At 43.6% G+C, this 11,790-nt stretch overlaps 1 protein-coding gene across 1 annotated transcript; it reads right to left on the bottom strand.

Moving 5' to 3' along the window:
- Nucleotides 1-8,633: 8,633 nt before the first annotated feature.
- Nucleotides 8,634-10,446, bottom strand: LOC134935274 (cholesterol 25-hydroxylase-like protein 1, member 2). Its single transcript, XM_063930436.1, has one exon. The coding sequence runs from the start codon at nucleotides 10,289-10,291 to the stop codon at nucleotides 9,350-9,352; it is 942 nt and encodes a 313-aa protein (XP_063786506.1). The 5' UTR covers nucleotides 10,292-10,446; the 3' UTR covers nucleotides 8,634-9,349.
- Nucleotides 10,447-11,790: the final 1,344 nt, after the last annotated feature.

The raw sequence follows: 11,790 nt of genomic DNA, 5'->3' as shown, positions 1-11,790 counted from the left end.
TGAAAAAAACACCCGAATCCAAAACACACCCGAATCCGACAAAAAAAATTCGGTGAGGTTTTGCCAAAACGCGGTCGAACCCAAAACACGGCCGCGGAACCGAACCCAAAACCAAAACACAAAACCCGAAAAATTTCCGGCGCTCATCTCTAGTCTCTACACTAAGGTTTACTGTGTATTTCATTGTTAGAGGTATAGATATAAAGGTTTAACGTTGTGAGCGTCTGCGCCGCTGGTGATCTCCTCGTGGTCCCGAGCGTCCGCTACGCCATAGCGAATCATTTCGTTCGTCGGCAGCCAATAGCGTGCATGCCTGTGATCTCTGGGCCGTGAGCGAACGCGACGCTTGAGCGTCTCGCCTACGGCTGAGCGATCGTTACGCAACTTGCGTACCCTTACGGTACTTCTTACGTAGATAGCGTACAGTGTTCTTAGACCTCATAAAGGGTTATATACACGATAAATATTCAGCTTTATCAGTTCTAATACACCAAGCAACCCATTTCATATCTGGTGACAATACCCTAGTCTCCAGCCTTTTTGAAAAAAGGTGCTCAGCCTTTCTGTTAAAATTGTAGGTTCTATGAGAGTGATATAGGCTCTATGGGAGTATGGCCCTCTGAGTGGTTGCTGCTGGTCTATTCCATCGCTCTGGAGCACTCCCCCCACCCCCCCACTTTTTGTTTTCCTTACCCACCTCCCTTTTTCTTTCTCCTTTTCTTCTTCTATACCTTTTCTCCCTTTATCCCCCCCTCCTTCTTGTTTCCCATTTTGTTATTATTTTTGCTCTTTTAACTTAATCTCTGTTTTTGGGTGAACTTATTATGTCTCACCTTGATATCTAATATGTTTGAGACATATTTTAATGTATTCACACTCTCTATTAGGGGCATATTCATCATGAAAAAATTGTGCAATGACGATTTTTAGTTTTCAATTCTCAATGTAGTCTCTCAAAGTTTTTTTTCACTATTCATCATGCCCCCATAAGAAAATTATCACTTCAGAAAAACTTTTTGCGCAGACAGTTTTCTGGAAAGTAATAACTTTCCCCCTCAGAAGCCACAGCACCCCCAAACCCCCCTCCCCCTCCTGGCTGCAGCTATGAGCCCCCTCCCCCCTATTCTATGTGTCTGGCGTGGCGCCCCCTCCCCCCCCTCCACAAACACACCGCTGGCACCTTACCTGTGTGTCCCGGCCACCCCCACACCCCGGCAGGCACCTGTGTTGTCTGTTGTGTGCCCCTCCATCCGTTACTTGTATGTCCCGGCCACAGACCCCCCCCCCAGGAACCTGTGTAGCCAGGCAGTGGCTGCAGAAGGGATCGCTGCAGCCGCTGCACAACTCCTGAGTGCTAGTGTCCCCACAGCCGTGGACACCCACCTCACCCCAAGTCACTGCAACCATGCCGCTCCCTCCCTCCTCTCTGCCCAACCAGTTGTGTAGAGATACGGGGGCTGTTCGCCATCTCAGGATGGCTAATGGTTTCACGTTTAAACTACAGAGAAAATGCCTTTCCAGAGTTTGCTGAAAGTCACAATTTCTACATACCATGGTGAGTGTAGAAATTGTGACATTTAAAAGATAATGAATATGCCCCTTTGTCCTTTCTGTGATATATATGCTTCCTCATCTGGACACATACTGTACAGTATGTTTTTATGGGGTCAATATGAATTACCGACGGACACAATACTGACGGTTGTAATCCCAACAGTCAAAATACTTACATGGTCAAAATACCGACATTCATTATACTGACATTCTAAAAATGCCGACGTAGTCAGAATACTGACATTTGAAATGCCGACAAATGAAAATACTGACATGAATTTTTCTGTTTTTTTTGTGTGTTACATAGGTCGATATGGACTCCGTCTAAGTGTCCTGCGTCCCCTCGCATGACTCGCTGCAATTGCCATGCTTCGGGCATAGTGCCTAGCTGCGCTCGGACATTATTATATTACCCCTCCAGGTCCACTGGGATGGTAAAGTATGAACAAGTCGGTTTTAGGCAAAAATTCCTTAAAAATGCATGTCGGCATTTCAAATGTCAGCATTCTGTCTGTGTTGACATTTTAAACATGTCAGCATAATGCATGTCGGTATTTTGACTGCCAGTTTTGTGTCCATTGGTAAATCAACTACTACCCGTTATTTATTTTACTCTGTTTTAATTCAATACAAATATTTTGCACTAAAATATTTCTCCCTACAAATGAGGAATAGCTGATATATGGCGCATATTTCCTAATTATCAGGTTTCAGACCCGATAATTACAATTTCTTATTGCCACCGTTCCCGGCAATAATAAAATATATATCACCCGTCCTTGCTATTTGTAATAGTGAAATGATCCCAAAAGTAAATAAAGGTGGTGTAAGGAATTTTTCATACACGTGTAGGAGACAGAGTTTCCTGAAAAAAAACAAACCAAAAACAACTGGCACTTTAACACAATGTACTGAAGTTCTTCTAGTAAATTACTTTTATATGAATATATTTCTTTATAATTCCATTAAGTATACAACATGGGAATACTTTCCCTTCGGGGTTAGTGTGCCTTTAATTATTCTGCATACCTGCAATATTAGGCAGAACAAGTGCGTGTAATGTGAGTATTGTACACAATAAACTGGAAACTACCAGTCAGTAAGGTTTTGTCCAAGCGTCTCTGATAGTGGAGTGCCTGTGACTTATTAAACAAATGTGATTTACGAATGTCATTATTAAAATAGCTCAATTCCATGTAAAAGCATGATACTGTATCTGTGTAATCTTTTTTCCTTGTGGTGCTCAGCCCTCAATGCTGGAACGTTACAGATCTGTTGATGATTCCTCTCTCCATTAGTTCATGCAGATGCAAATAAAGAGTCACAGTGTGGTACAGAAGCTTATTCATCCGGAGTTCTTGGCAAATGCACCCACCTTTTTTCTCTATTCCAGCTTAGCTAACAAATGCGTGGGACTCCATCCTACTCTCAGAATTTGGACTGTACAGGTTTGGGCTAATTGCACATTTTGTTTTGTAAATCATTCACACTCCATCCACTATTGTCAGTGGTTGGGGTTCAGATTGTCCGAGTATATATGTGTATTTAAGAAACCATGTTACTATCTATCTCTCTCTCTATATATATATATATATATATATTTATTATTTTTATGTGTGTGTGTGTGTGTGTGTGTGTGTGTGTCTGTCTCTCTGTCTGTCTGTCTGTCTGTCTATCTATCTATCTATCTGCGTTCGTGGTGTGCAATATATGTATATATTTTTGTTTCCATAGATCGAACACAGTCCATAGAAGTATATTTATCCCAGAATATATTTATATACATATAGGTGGTCATTCCGAGTTGTTCGCTCGCAAGCTGCTTTTAGCAGCTTTGCACACGCTAAGCCGCCGCCTACTGGGAGTGAATCTTAGCTTCTTAAAATTGCGAACGAAAGATTTGCAATATTGCGATAAGACATCTCTGTGCAGTTTCTGAGTAGCTCGAGACTTACTCTTCCAGTGCGATCAGTTCAGTGCTTGTCGTTCCTGGTTTGACGTCACAAACACACCCAGCGTTCGCCCAGACACTCCTCCATTTCTCCAGCCACTCCTGTGTTTTTCCCAGAAACGGTAGCGTTTTTTCACACACTCCCATAAAACGTCCAGTTTCCGCCCAGAAACACCCACTTCCTGTCAATCACATTACGATCACCAGAACGAAGAAAAAACCGTGAGTAAAATTCCTAACTGCATAGCAAATTTACTTGGCGCAGTCGCAGTGCGGACATTGCGCATGTGCACTAAGCGGAAAATCGCTGCGATGCGAAGAAATTTACCGAGCGAACAACTCGGAATGACCACCATAGTCATTTTTGGCTACAGGAGGCTGCACACTGCACAGACCGAGTGTTAAGGCCAGTACTCTTGGGCCGATGTGGGAGAGATGTGTGCTGAGCGTGCGGGGGGAGACGGGGGGGCACTCATTTCACCCAGCGCGTGAAGTGAGCGACCTGCTAGATTGGCCTGCTAATCTAGCACCAGCGATAGCGATAAGCGGGGCTGCGCATCGCTATCGCTGTAGGGGGTACACACGGAGCGATCATGCTTAAAATCTAAGCAATCTAGTCAGATTGCTTAGATTATCGCTCTGTGAGTACCCCCATTTAAGCATCTGGTTTTTCCTTTATTGCTCCTCTCCCTGATGTCACATTGAGATAATACATACCTCAGTTTTTTCTAGATGACTAAGCTATACAACAGGGTAAAGGCAATCAAATTCATCCCGTAGTTTTTGCGGGATGCCGGAACGAACAGGAAGCACAACCTAGCAATAGGACTACACCATCTCACCCCTGGGGAGGTCGGAGCATCCTATAATCATCATCAGGGACACAGTACCGGTGTGTGTCAACTGTACACACTGTGTTGCTGCACTATTAATAAAAAAAATAAAAATCTCCTAAACATGCCTTGGTGTCTTAACCAGGGACGTGCAGTCAGGGGAGGCAGGGGAGGCAGTGCCTCCCCTGTCATTAATGATTAAAATAATATAAAGAAGATACTTATGACACATATTCTGTGTCATAAGTATCTCCTTTATATTAATGTAATCATTATCCCTGTCTAAATGGGGTTGGGAGGCACCGATCGTGGTGCCTCCCGGTCAGATAGGGAAAGGTATGGGGAGCGGGGGGCGGGAGCAGGCGGGGCCTAGCAATGGGCATTAAAAGCCCATTGAAATAACATAGGAAAGCGGCACCATTAGTGGTGCCGCTTTCACACAGGGACGTGCTTTCAACCTATGAAAGCACGTCCCCTGTCAGTCAGGCCACAGTGATTGGCCAGCGGATCCGTCACTGGATCCGCTGTCAATCACTGTTGTGGGCGCGGCGGGTGTCGGCGGAGGTGCTGGCGGCGGAGGTGCGGGTGTCGGCGGAGGTGCTGGCGGCGGCGGTGTAGGCGGCGGAGGGTGGGTGACGGCGGAGGTGCGGGCGGCGGCGATGCAGAGTTTGGCAGCGAAGCGGTAACCCATTTCAAAAATGGCGCCTCAGCGTCATTTTTTAAATTGAAGATGGCCGCCGCGAGCCAATCACGGCTCGCCGCGTCATCGCTCCGCCCCCTCTGGCTGACTTATATAAGTCAGCGCGAGGGAGCGGCTGTCAGTCCGACGGCGGAGGAGGAGCGGAGAAGAGCTCCTGAAGGCTGAAGACGCCGGAAGTCCTGGATGGGCGGCGGCTATGCAAAAGAGCTTAGCAGCCGCCGCCCACCAGGTGAAGACGCTGGAAGTCCTGGGGAAGGCGGCGGCCATGCAAAAGAGCTTAATGGCCGCCACCTACCAGGTGAAGACGCCGGAGGAAGACGCTGGAAGCCCTGGGGAGGTGGCGCCCCCCAGGTGAAGATGCCGGAAGCCCTGGGGAGGCGGCGGCCATGCAAAAGAGCTTAAAGGCCGCCGCCCCCAGGTGAAGACCCTGTCAAATAAACTATTTTTTTTTTAAAGAGACTGGTGTTTTTATTTTAATATTTTCTTTACAGGTGGAGAACAGGTGCCAGCAGGCCATTTATGTCCGGGCATGCTGGCACTTGTGGTTCTCCATGTGCCAGCATGCTGGGGCAGGCTTGCTGGGACCTGTTGGCCACCTGTAAAGAACAATATTACTGTTCTTTACAGGTGGACCACAGGTGCCAGCGGGCCATTTATGTCCGGGCATGCTGGCACTTGTGGTTCTCCATGTGCTAGCATGCTGGGGCAGGCTTGCTGGGACCTGTTGGCCACCTGTAAAGAACAATATTACTGTTCTTTACAGGTGGACCACAGGTGCCAGCGGGCCATTTATGTCCGGGCATGCTGGCACTTGTGGTTCTCCAAGTGCCGGCTTGCTGGGACCTGTAGGGCACCTGTCAAGAACAATATTAACAATGAACCCTGCACCCACCGCCACCAGGGGTGCGGGGCATAGCACGATGCATGACCATAAGATAGTATGATACTGCTAAAATCAATAAAGAAATGAACTAATGTTGATTGTACAGTCGCAGTAACAAGTCCCAGGATGCATGCCGCCTACTGTTGACAAGGGCTGTAGAGAGCAGTGCTGAACCTGGGTATTTTTCTATTTGTCAGACAGTGTCAGTGGCGCACCCGGGGGGGTAGGGGGGGGGGGTTCCGGGCACCCAGAAGCCCCCCTCCAGCAAAAAATAAATAAAAAATAAATATTTTTTTATTTTTATTTTTTTAGCTGCATGAGTATTATTAATGGCTGTCTAGCGTCCTCTGCAGCCTGCTGTCTTCCTGGTGGCACTTGTAAATGCTTAATAAAAGTTTACTTTATTTTAATTATAGTACATATATATCCATGTGCATACATATATACACACATGTATATACATACATATAAACACACACACACATATGATATATATACATGCGTATATACGTGTACTGTATGTATATATATATGTATGCGTGTATATACGTGTACTGTACTGTATGTATATATATATATATATGTATGCATGTTTAATATGCTATGTGTATATGTATATATGTATTGTATGTATGTATGTATATATATATATATATATGTGTGTGTGTGTGTGTGTGTGTGTATATACAGTATATATATGTGTGTGTAGATATATATATATATATATATATATATATATACATACCTCCCAACTCTCCCGATTTTCGCGGGACAGTCCCATTTTTTGGGGACTGTCCCGCTGTCCCACCAACGGGCCGCAGTGTCCCGCGGTGGGGGGGGCAGTTGGGAGGCTCTGTCTCTCACTGCCCTGCTTAGCAGAGCAGCAGTGAATAGACGCTGTGCGCATGCGCACAGCATCTATTCACTGGAGTCAGAGAGAGAGGGGGCATGCCAGCGGCTCACAGAGCGCTGGGCATGCTCCTTTAGTGACGAAAATGGGGGCGTGGCTCGTGATCGCGGTCCTCTGTGGAGCCACGCCCCTTTTCTTAGGCCACACCCCCTTTTTTTACTTTGTCGCGCGTGTGTCCCTCCTTCCAGATATGAAAAGTTGGGAGGTATGTATATATACACACAGACACACTAGTTTTACAGACCCAGCATATACTGGGTCACCTCAGTCCCCACCCCCGTGCTTGGCTCCACCCAGTTCTGGAAACCCCCCCATGCAAATCCTGCGTTTGCCACTGAGTGTGGCCTAATCGCAGGTGGTGTGGCACATCCCTTTTAGTAAAAGAAAGGAAACAAAGGCAAACAGCCATTGCACGCTGAAATGGAGACGCACCAGGAGCCTCTCAGCTATGGGATAATCTGGAAGGGTGGTGCGGGTGATTAGTGTGATCACACAGCACCAGAGCCTACTGCTAGTGCCGCTGGCTAGAGAGCAAGGGGCTCCGACAAGTACTGCACACAGGACCCCACCTCACTTACTATGCCCCCAGTCAAAAACCTGCTGTTCAGTAAATATGCCTCTAAGTGTTCATCTGAAAATACCTCCAAACTCAACTCAAATCTTTATACCTAATCTTTATACCAATTGCAAATGTCTTAGCATGAAAATATTTTTTCATTATGCTCCAATAATATCTGTCTAGTCTAACATTATTTGATCCAAATGAGTTATATTTCTAATGCTGGGCATACCATTATCTGCCCGATCTGCCCAATATCAGTGGATCAGTCAGATAATTGCAGCGTGTATGTGACCGAACAACCCAAAAATATTGATAGGTCGGGCATGCCATATTGACTAGCATGTCCCTCTGATGCGATATTTTCAAATGTTATGTCGGCCACATCGGGCAGAGTATGCTCTACTGCGGCCGTCTTCTGGACATTTCCCCTGTTCCTTCACATGGGAAGCAATGGGGAAATGTCTCCTCCCCGGGGGTGGAGCGTCAATACCACGTGACATACACTGTGAGAGCTCTCACAGGGTATGTCCCGAATATCAGCATGGTCAGATAAAATAACTGTCATTTTATGTGATGTGTGTATGCCCGGCATTAGAGCTACCTTGTCTTTTATGAACATAAAAAAAACCAAAATTAATCAATAATCATCTGACATTTCCCAAAAGCACTTACCAACTAACGGTGGGATATACTGTACACAGGGCTGGACTGGCCCACATGGCTACAGGGAAAAACTCTGGTGGAGGTGGTGGGGAAGGGGGGGGGGGAACCCCTTCATCTAGAGATAAGGTAATGTGACTTTAGACTGCACAGGACTGCAGTGTATTCTCTACAGTGCATTCCTGTTATTAATCTGGTACATTATCATGCATGTACCAACAGTATTTACTGTATATATTTATCAAGGTGTCCAGCCCATGCACTCTCTAATGGTTAGCTAAGCCTTTGTGGCAGCTGGCCACACCCCCTCTGGAGACTGGTCACACCCCCAAACATGGGCCCCTACCAGTGCATTTCCTCAGTGGGCCCTTCATGCCCCAGTCCGACACTGACTGTACAGTAGGTCACATAGTGCTAGAGTTCTTATACAGTGTCCCTTTTCATTCTCTTCTGCCTATTGCACTGCTACAGTTTTCTGTACAATTCTTTGTGTAATATGTGGAAGAAATCATCCTGGAACCTATAGGTCACTGTCATGCATGTAAAGGTATACGTAGTATAGACACATTTCACACTGAAGAAAATATTCCCCACTACCTTTATTGTTTTTATTACAGTGTGTTACTAACTAATAAGAACATTTCTGTAGTCATGTTGTTATTTGGCTGTGACTGACATCTATTGTAGCTTGGATACAATACTATTTTGTTTTTTTACTTTTTAGAAAATCTGGAATGATATTTTGAGAATAATGTAGAGATTATATGGATGTCATACTATAGCTGATTAACGACAGATGAAAAGTTTCATTTATTTTACTGGTTGTCAGTAAATTTACTGATGCTTGGTACCCATGAATTACTACAGTGTTTCTGTGCACACTACAGAAATGTTGACATTATCCATACTGTACTCAATATGTTTTCTTTATAAACTTATTTACAAACATATACTATACTACATTGGACATTGTATGTAAACCATTTCCCTACACCCTCTTAGCTTACCAAGAGCAGACTCCTGCAATATGTAACAGACAAAAGCAAGAGAAAGCTGGAGGTTATTCTGTTCAGCCAAAGAGCCAGGAGTTGAAAGTAAATTATTCCTTCTAACAGCACAGAAGCTTCTAACATAAACTTTCAGTACCATTAATTAACATCCACGAACACTGGCTCTTCCTTATTTAGATCATATAAGTAACTTAGATTCTTCATCTATTACTTTTAAAATAACAATAACACATTAGTATTGAAATACTGTATAAAGGCATATAACTGTTTTAATATCATATATTATTTAAATGCTCCTTTCTTCAGCGACTCGGTGTGCTGGAGATACACTTTCATCATAAAGACTGTCCTCCTGTGTGCTAGTACAGCAGGTTTTATTCACGGTAGCAACCTCTAGTATGCCTTTGACAGAACTGTAGTCTGCATGGGTCCCAAAGATTTTGTCCCAATGTGTGAAGTGGGGAGCATAGTTACTCATAGGCTTCTGGTGATGCACATCATGCTTTATTGGTCCTCCATATATCCCAAATGGCATCAGACGGCATGTGGACCAGGGGAAGTCATAACCACAGTGGTCTTCAACAGACACATATACATGGAATACCATAAATATCCAGGTTGTAAGAAGGTGGCACCTGAAGATTATAGGATTTAATGTGGTCCAGAATCCAACAGTCACCAGTTCCCAGCCCCCAAGACACTGGGTGGCCAAAGAAAATGGAGCCATATATTTATGATGAATGGCATGGAATGTCTTGTATAGCCACCTGTTCCTGTGGTGAATCATATGCCAGATAAAGTACTGGAAATCAAAAAGCAGAAGGCTTCCCATTACCCCAACAACTACATCTAAAATGCTTGGAGTATCTTCTGGCAAAGGACATGGGGGTCTCCAGTACCACTGGGCTACAGAAGCTGGAAAAATGAAAAACATATGGTTGTAAAGAGTCACTCCGAGGCAATGGAGAATCATTGGTCCAGTTGGATTTCTGTCCTGTTGGATCTTGTACTTGTGAATAAAAGGCCACCTTCTACCCATGATGTTAAAGACGAGGTAAGGAATGCAGAAGATATTGTAGCATGATACTGTAAGGACTACAGGAAAGAGTGGAGATCTAAGAGTATCAGAATAATGGAGTCGCAGGTAGTCCCATAGTGGCTGCAGAAGTGGCCTGCTGTGCAGGTATGTGTCCAAAACATGGTACAGACAGGAGAAGACTTCCATCATCAGCACCTGCTTAACTATAATCTTTAAGGGAAATGCTGCATTGGTTCTCCCTTTTATTATTCATTTGGATGGCGCTGAGCTGACTCCCCCTCCCATTCAGCAGCTTTCACAAGCCCAACAATTCAGACCCTTTCCAGCTCCCTGACAACACAGCCTGGTTCCAGGAGGATAATGTGACTGCTTTAAAGGGACCACAATTAACAGCTTCTATCTGCAGCCAGTAACACATATGTGATATTGCATGGCAACCTTAATACACATGCACGCAAAATAATTAGTTGAACTGCATGTAAAGGAGTTGTCATACTGTACAAGCAATATTAGCAAGTAACATGTCCATTTTCAAATTAACCTAGTTACTCTGGAGTGGAGAAACACTATACTGCCTTAGTGTTATATTACCACTGAATTATTTCTTTACATGAGACAGCAGTGTTGTAACACACAGGATATGATTCTGCTAATGATGATATTATTAGCTATAAATTATCAGCAATGTGATTACACAGGTAAGGTCTATGGGGTAAATTTACTAAGATGGGAGTTCTATTTAAGATGGGATGTTGCCCATAGCAACCAATAAGATTCTACTTCTCATTTATCTAGCACCTTCTAGAAGATAATACCTGGAATATGATTGGTTGCTATGGGCAACATCCCATCTTAAATAGAACTCTCATCTTAGTAAATGTAGCCCTATGTTTCCCTAAAGACTAATGTATAATTATTATATGTGATTATTATAAAAGTGACCATATTGTAAGCACATGACATTTGGAATGCCAGGTGGGACAAGTGTTGGAAATAACTAGCGGCATTAGGTATATCAGGGTGTCTAAAGCTAAGACCACCTAACACTGAGTTTAATTTGTTCTTTTAGCTTGTAGTGAGATATTGTACATTTATAATGTTATTTCTGCCTAAGTAGACCTGCTAAAATATATATTAATAATAATAACAACAACAACTCTAGACTGTTTTACTGTTGTATTTTTTCTTACAATTGATTTATCTCTGCCTACCTATACAGTTGGAGCTTGGCTTTTATTTTTGTGAAGTTAACAAAACAGTAAAAAAAAAAAATAATACAAAAAAAAATCTGTCTCTCTCTAGATATATATATATATATATATATATACACACACACACACACACACACACACACACACACACACACACACATGCTTTGTCATAGAAAAAAACAAACACATTTTGCCAATTTTACTTTTTTTCCCCATATTTTGACCACAGTAATATACATGAATGAATCACTATATGCTAATGCTATCTCTCAGGTTCTATCTAGAGTGTAGTACTCACACATGTAATTAAATGGACTATTGCATAGTTAGTGTGGTTTTGCCAGAGTAACCTGCATTCAATAGGAATATATTCAAGTAGTATACAGTGCCTGTATCCTACTGCATATAGAGTTACAGATAACTAACACGCAGATCTTTGTGAGTGTCTTGTGTTTCCAAGTGGTCTGTGGGCTCATG

This window comes from Pseudophryne corroboree, chromosome 6 (genome assembly GCF_028390025.1).
Source record: "Pseudophryne corroboree isolate aPseCor3 chromosome 6, aPseCor3.hap2, whole genome shotgun sequence".
Taxonomy (NCBI): Eukaryota; Metazoa; Chordata; class Amphibia; order Anura; family Myobatrachidae; genus Pseudophryne; species Pseudophryne corroboree.
This window is presented reverse-complemented; position numbering and strand designations above follow the sequence as displayed.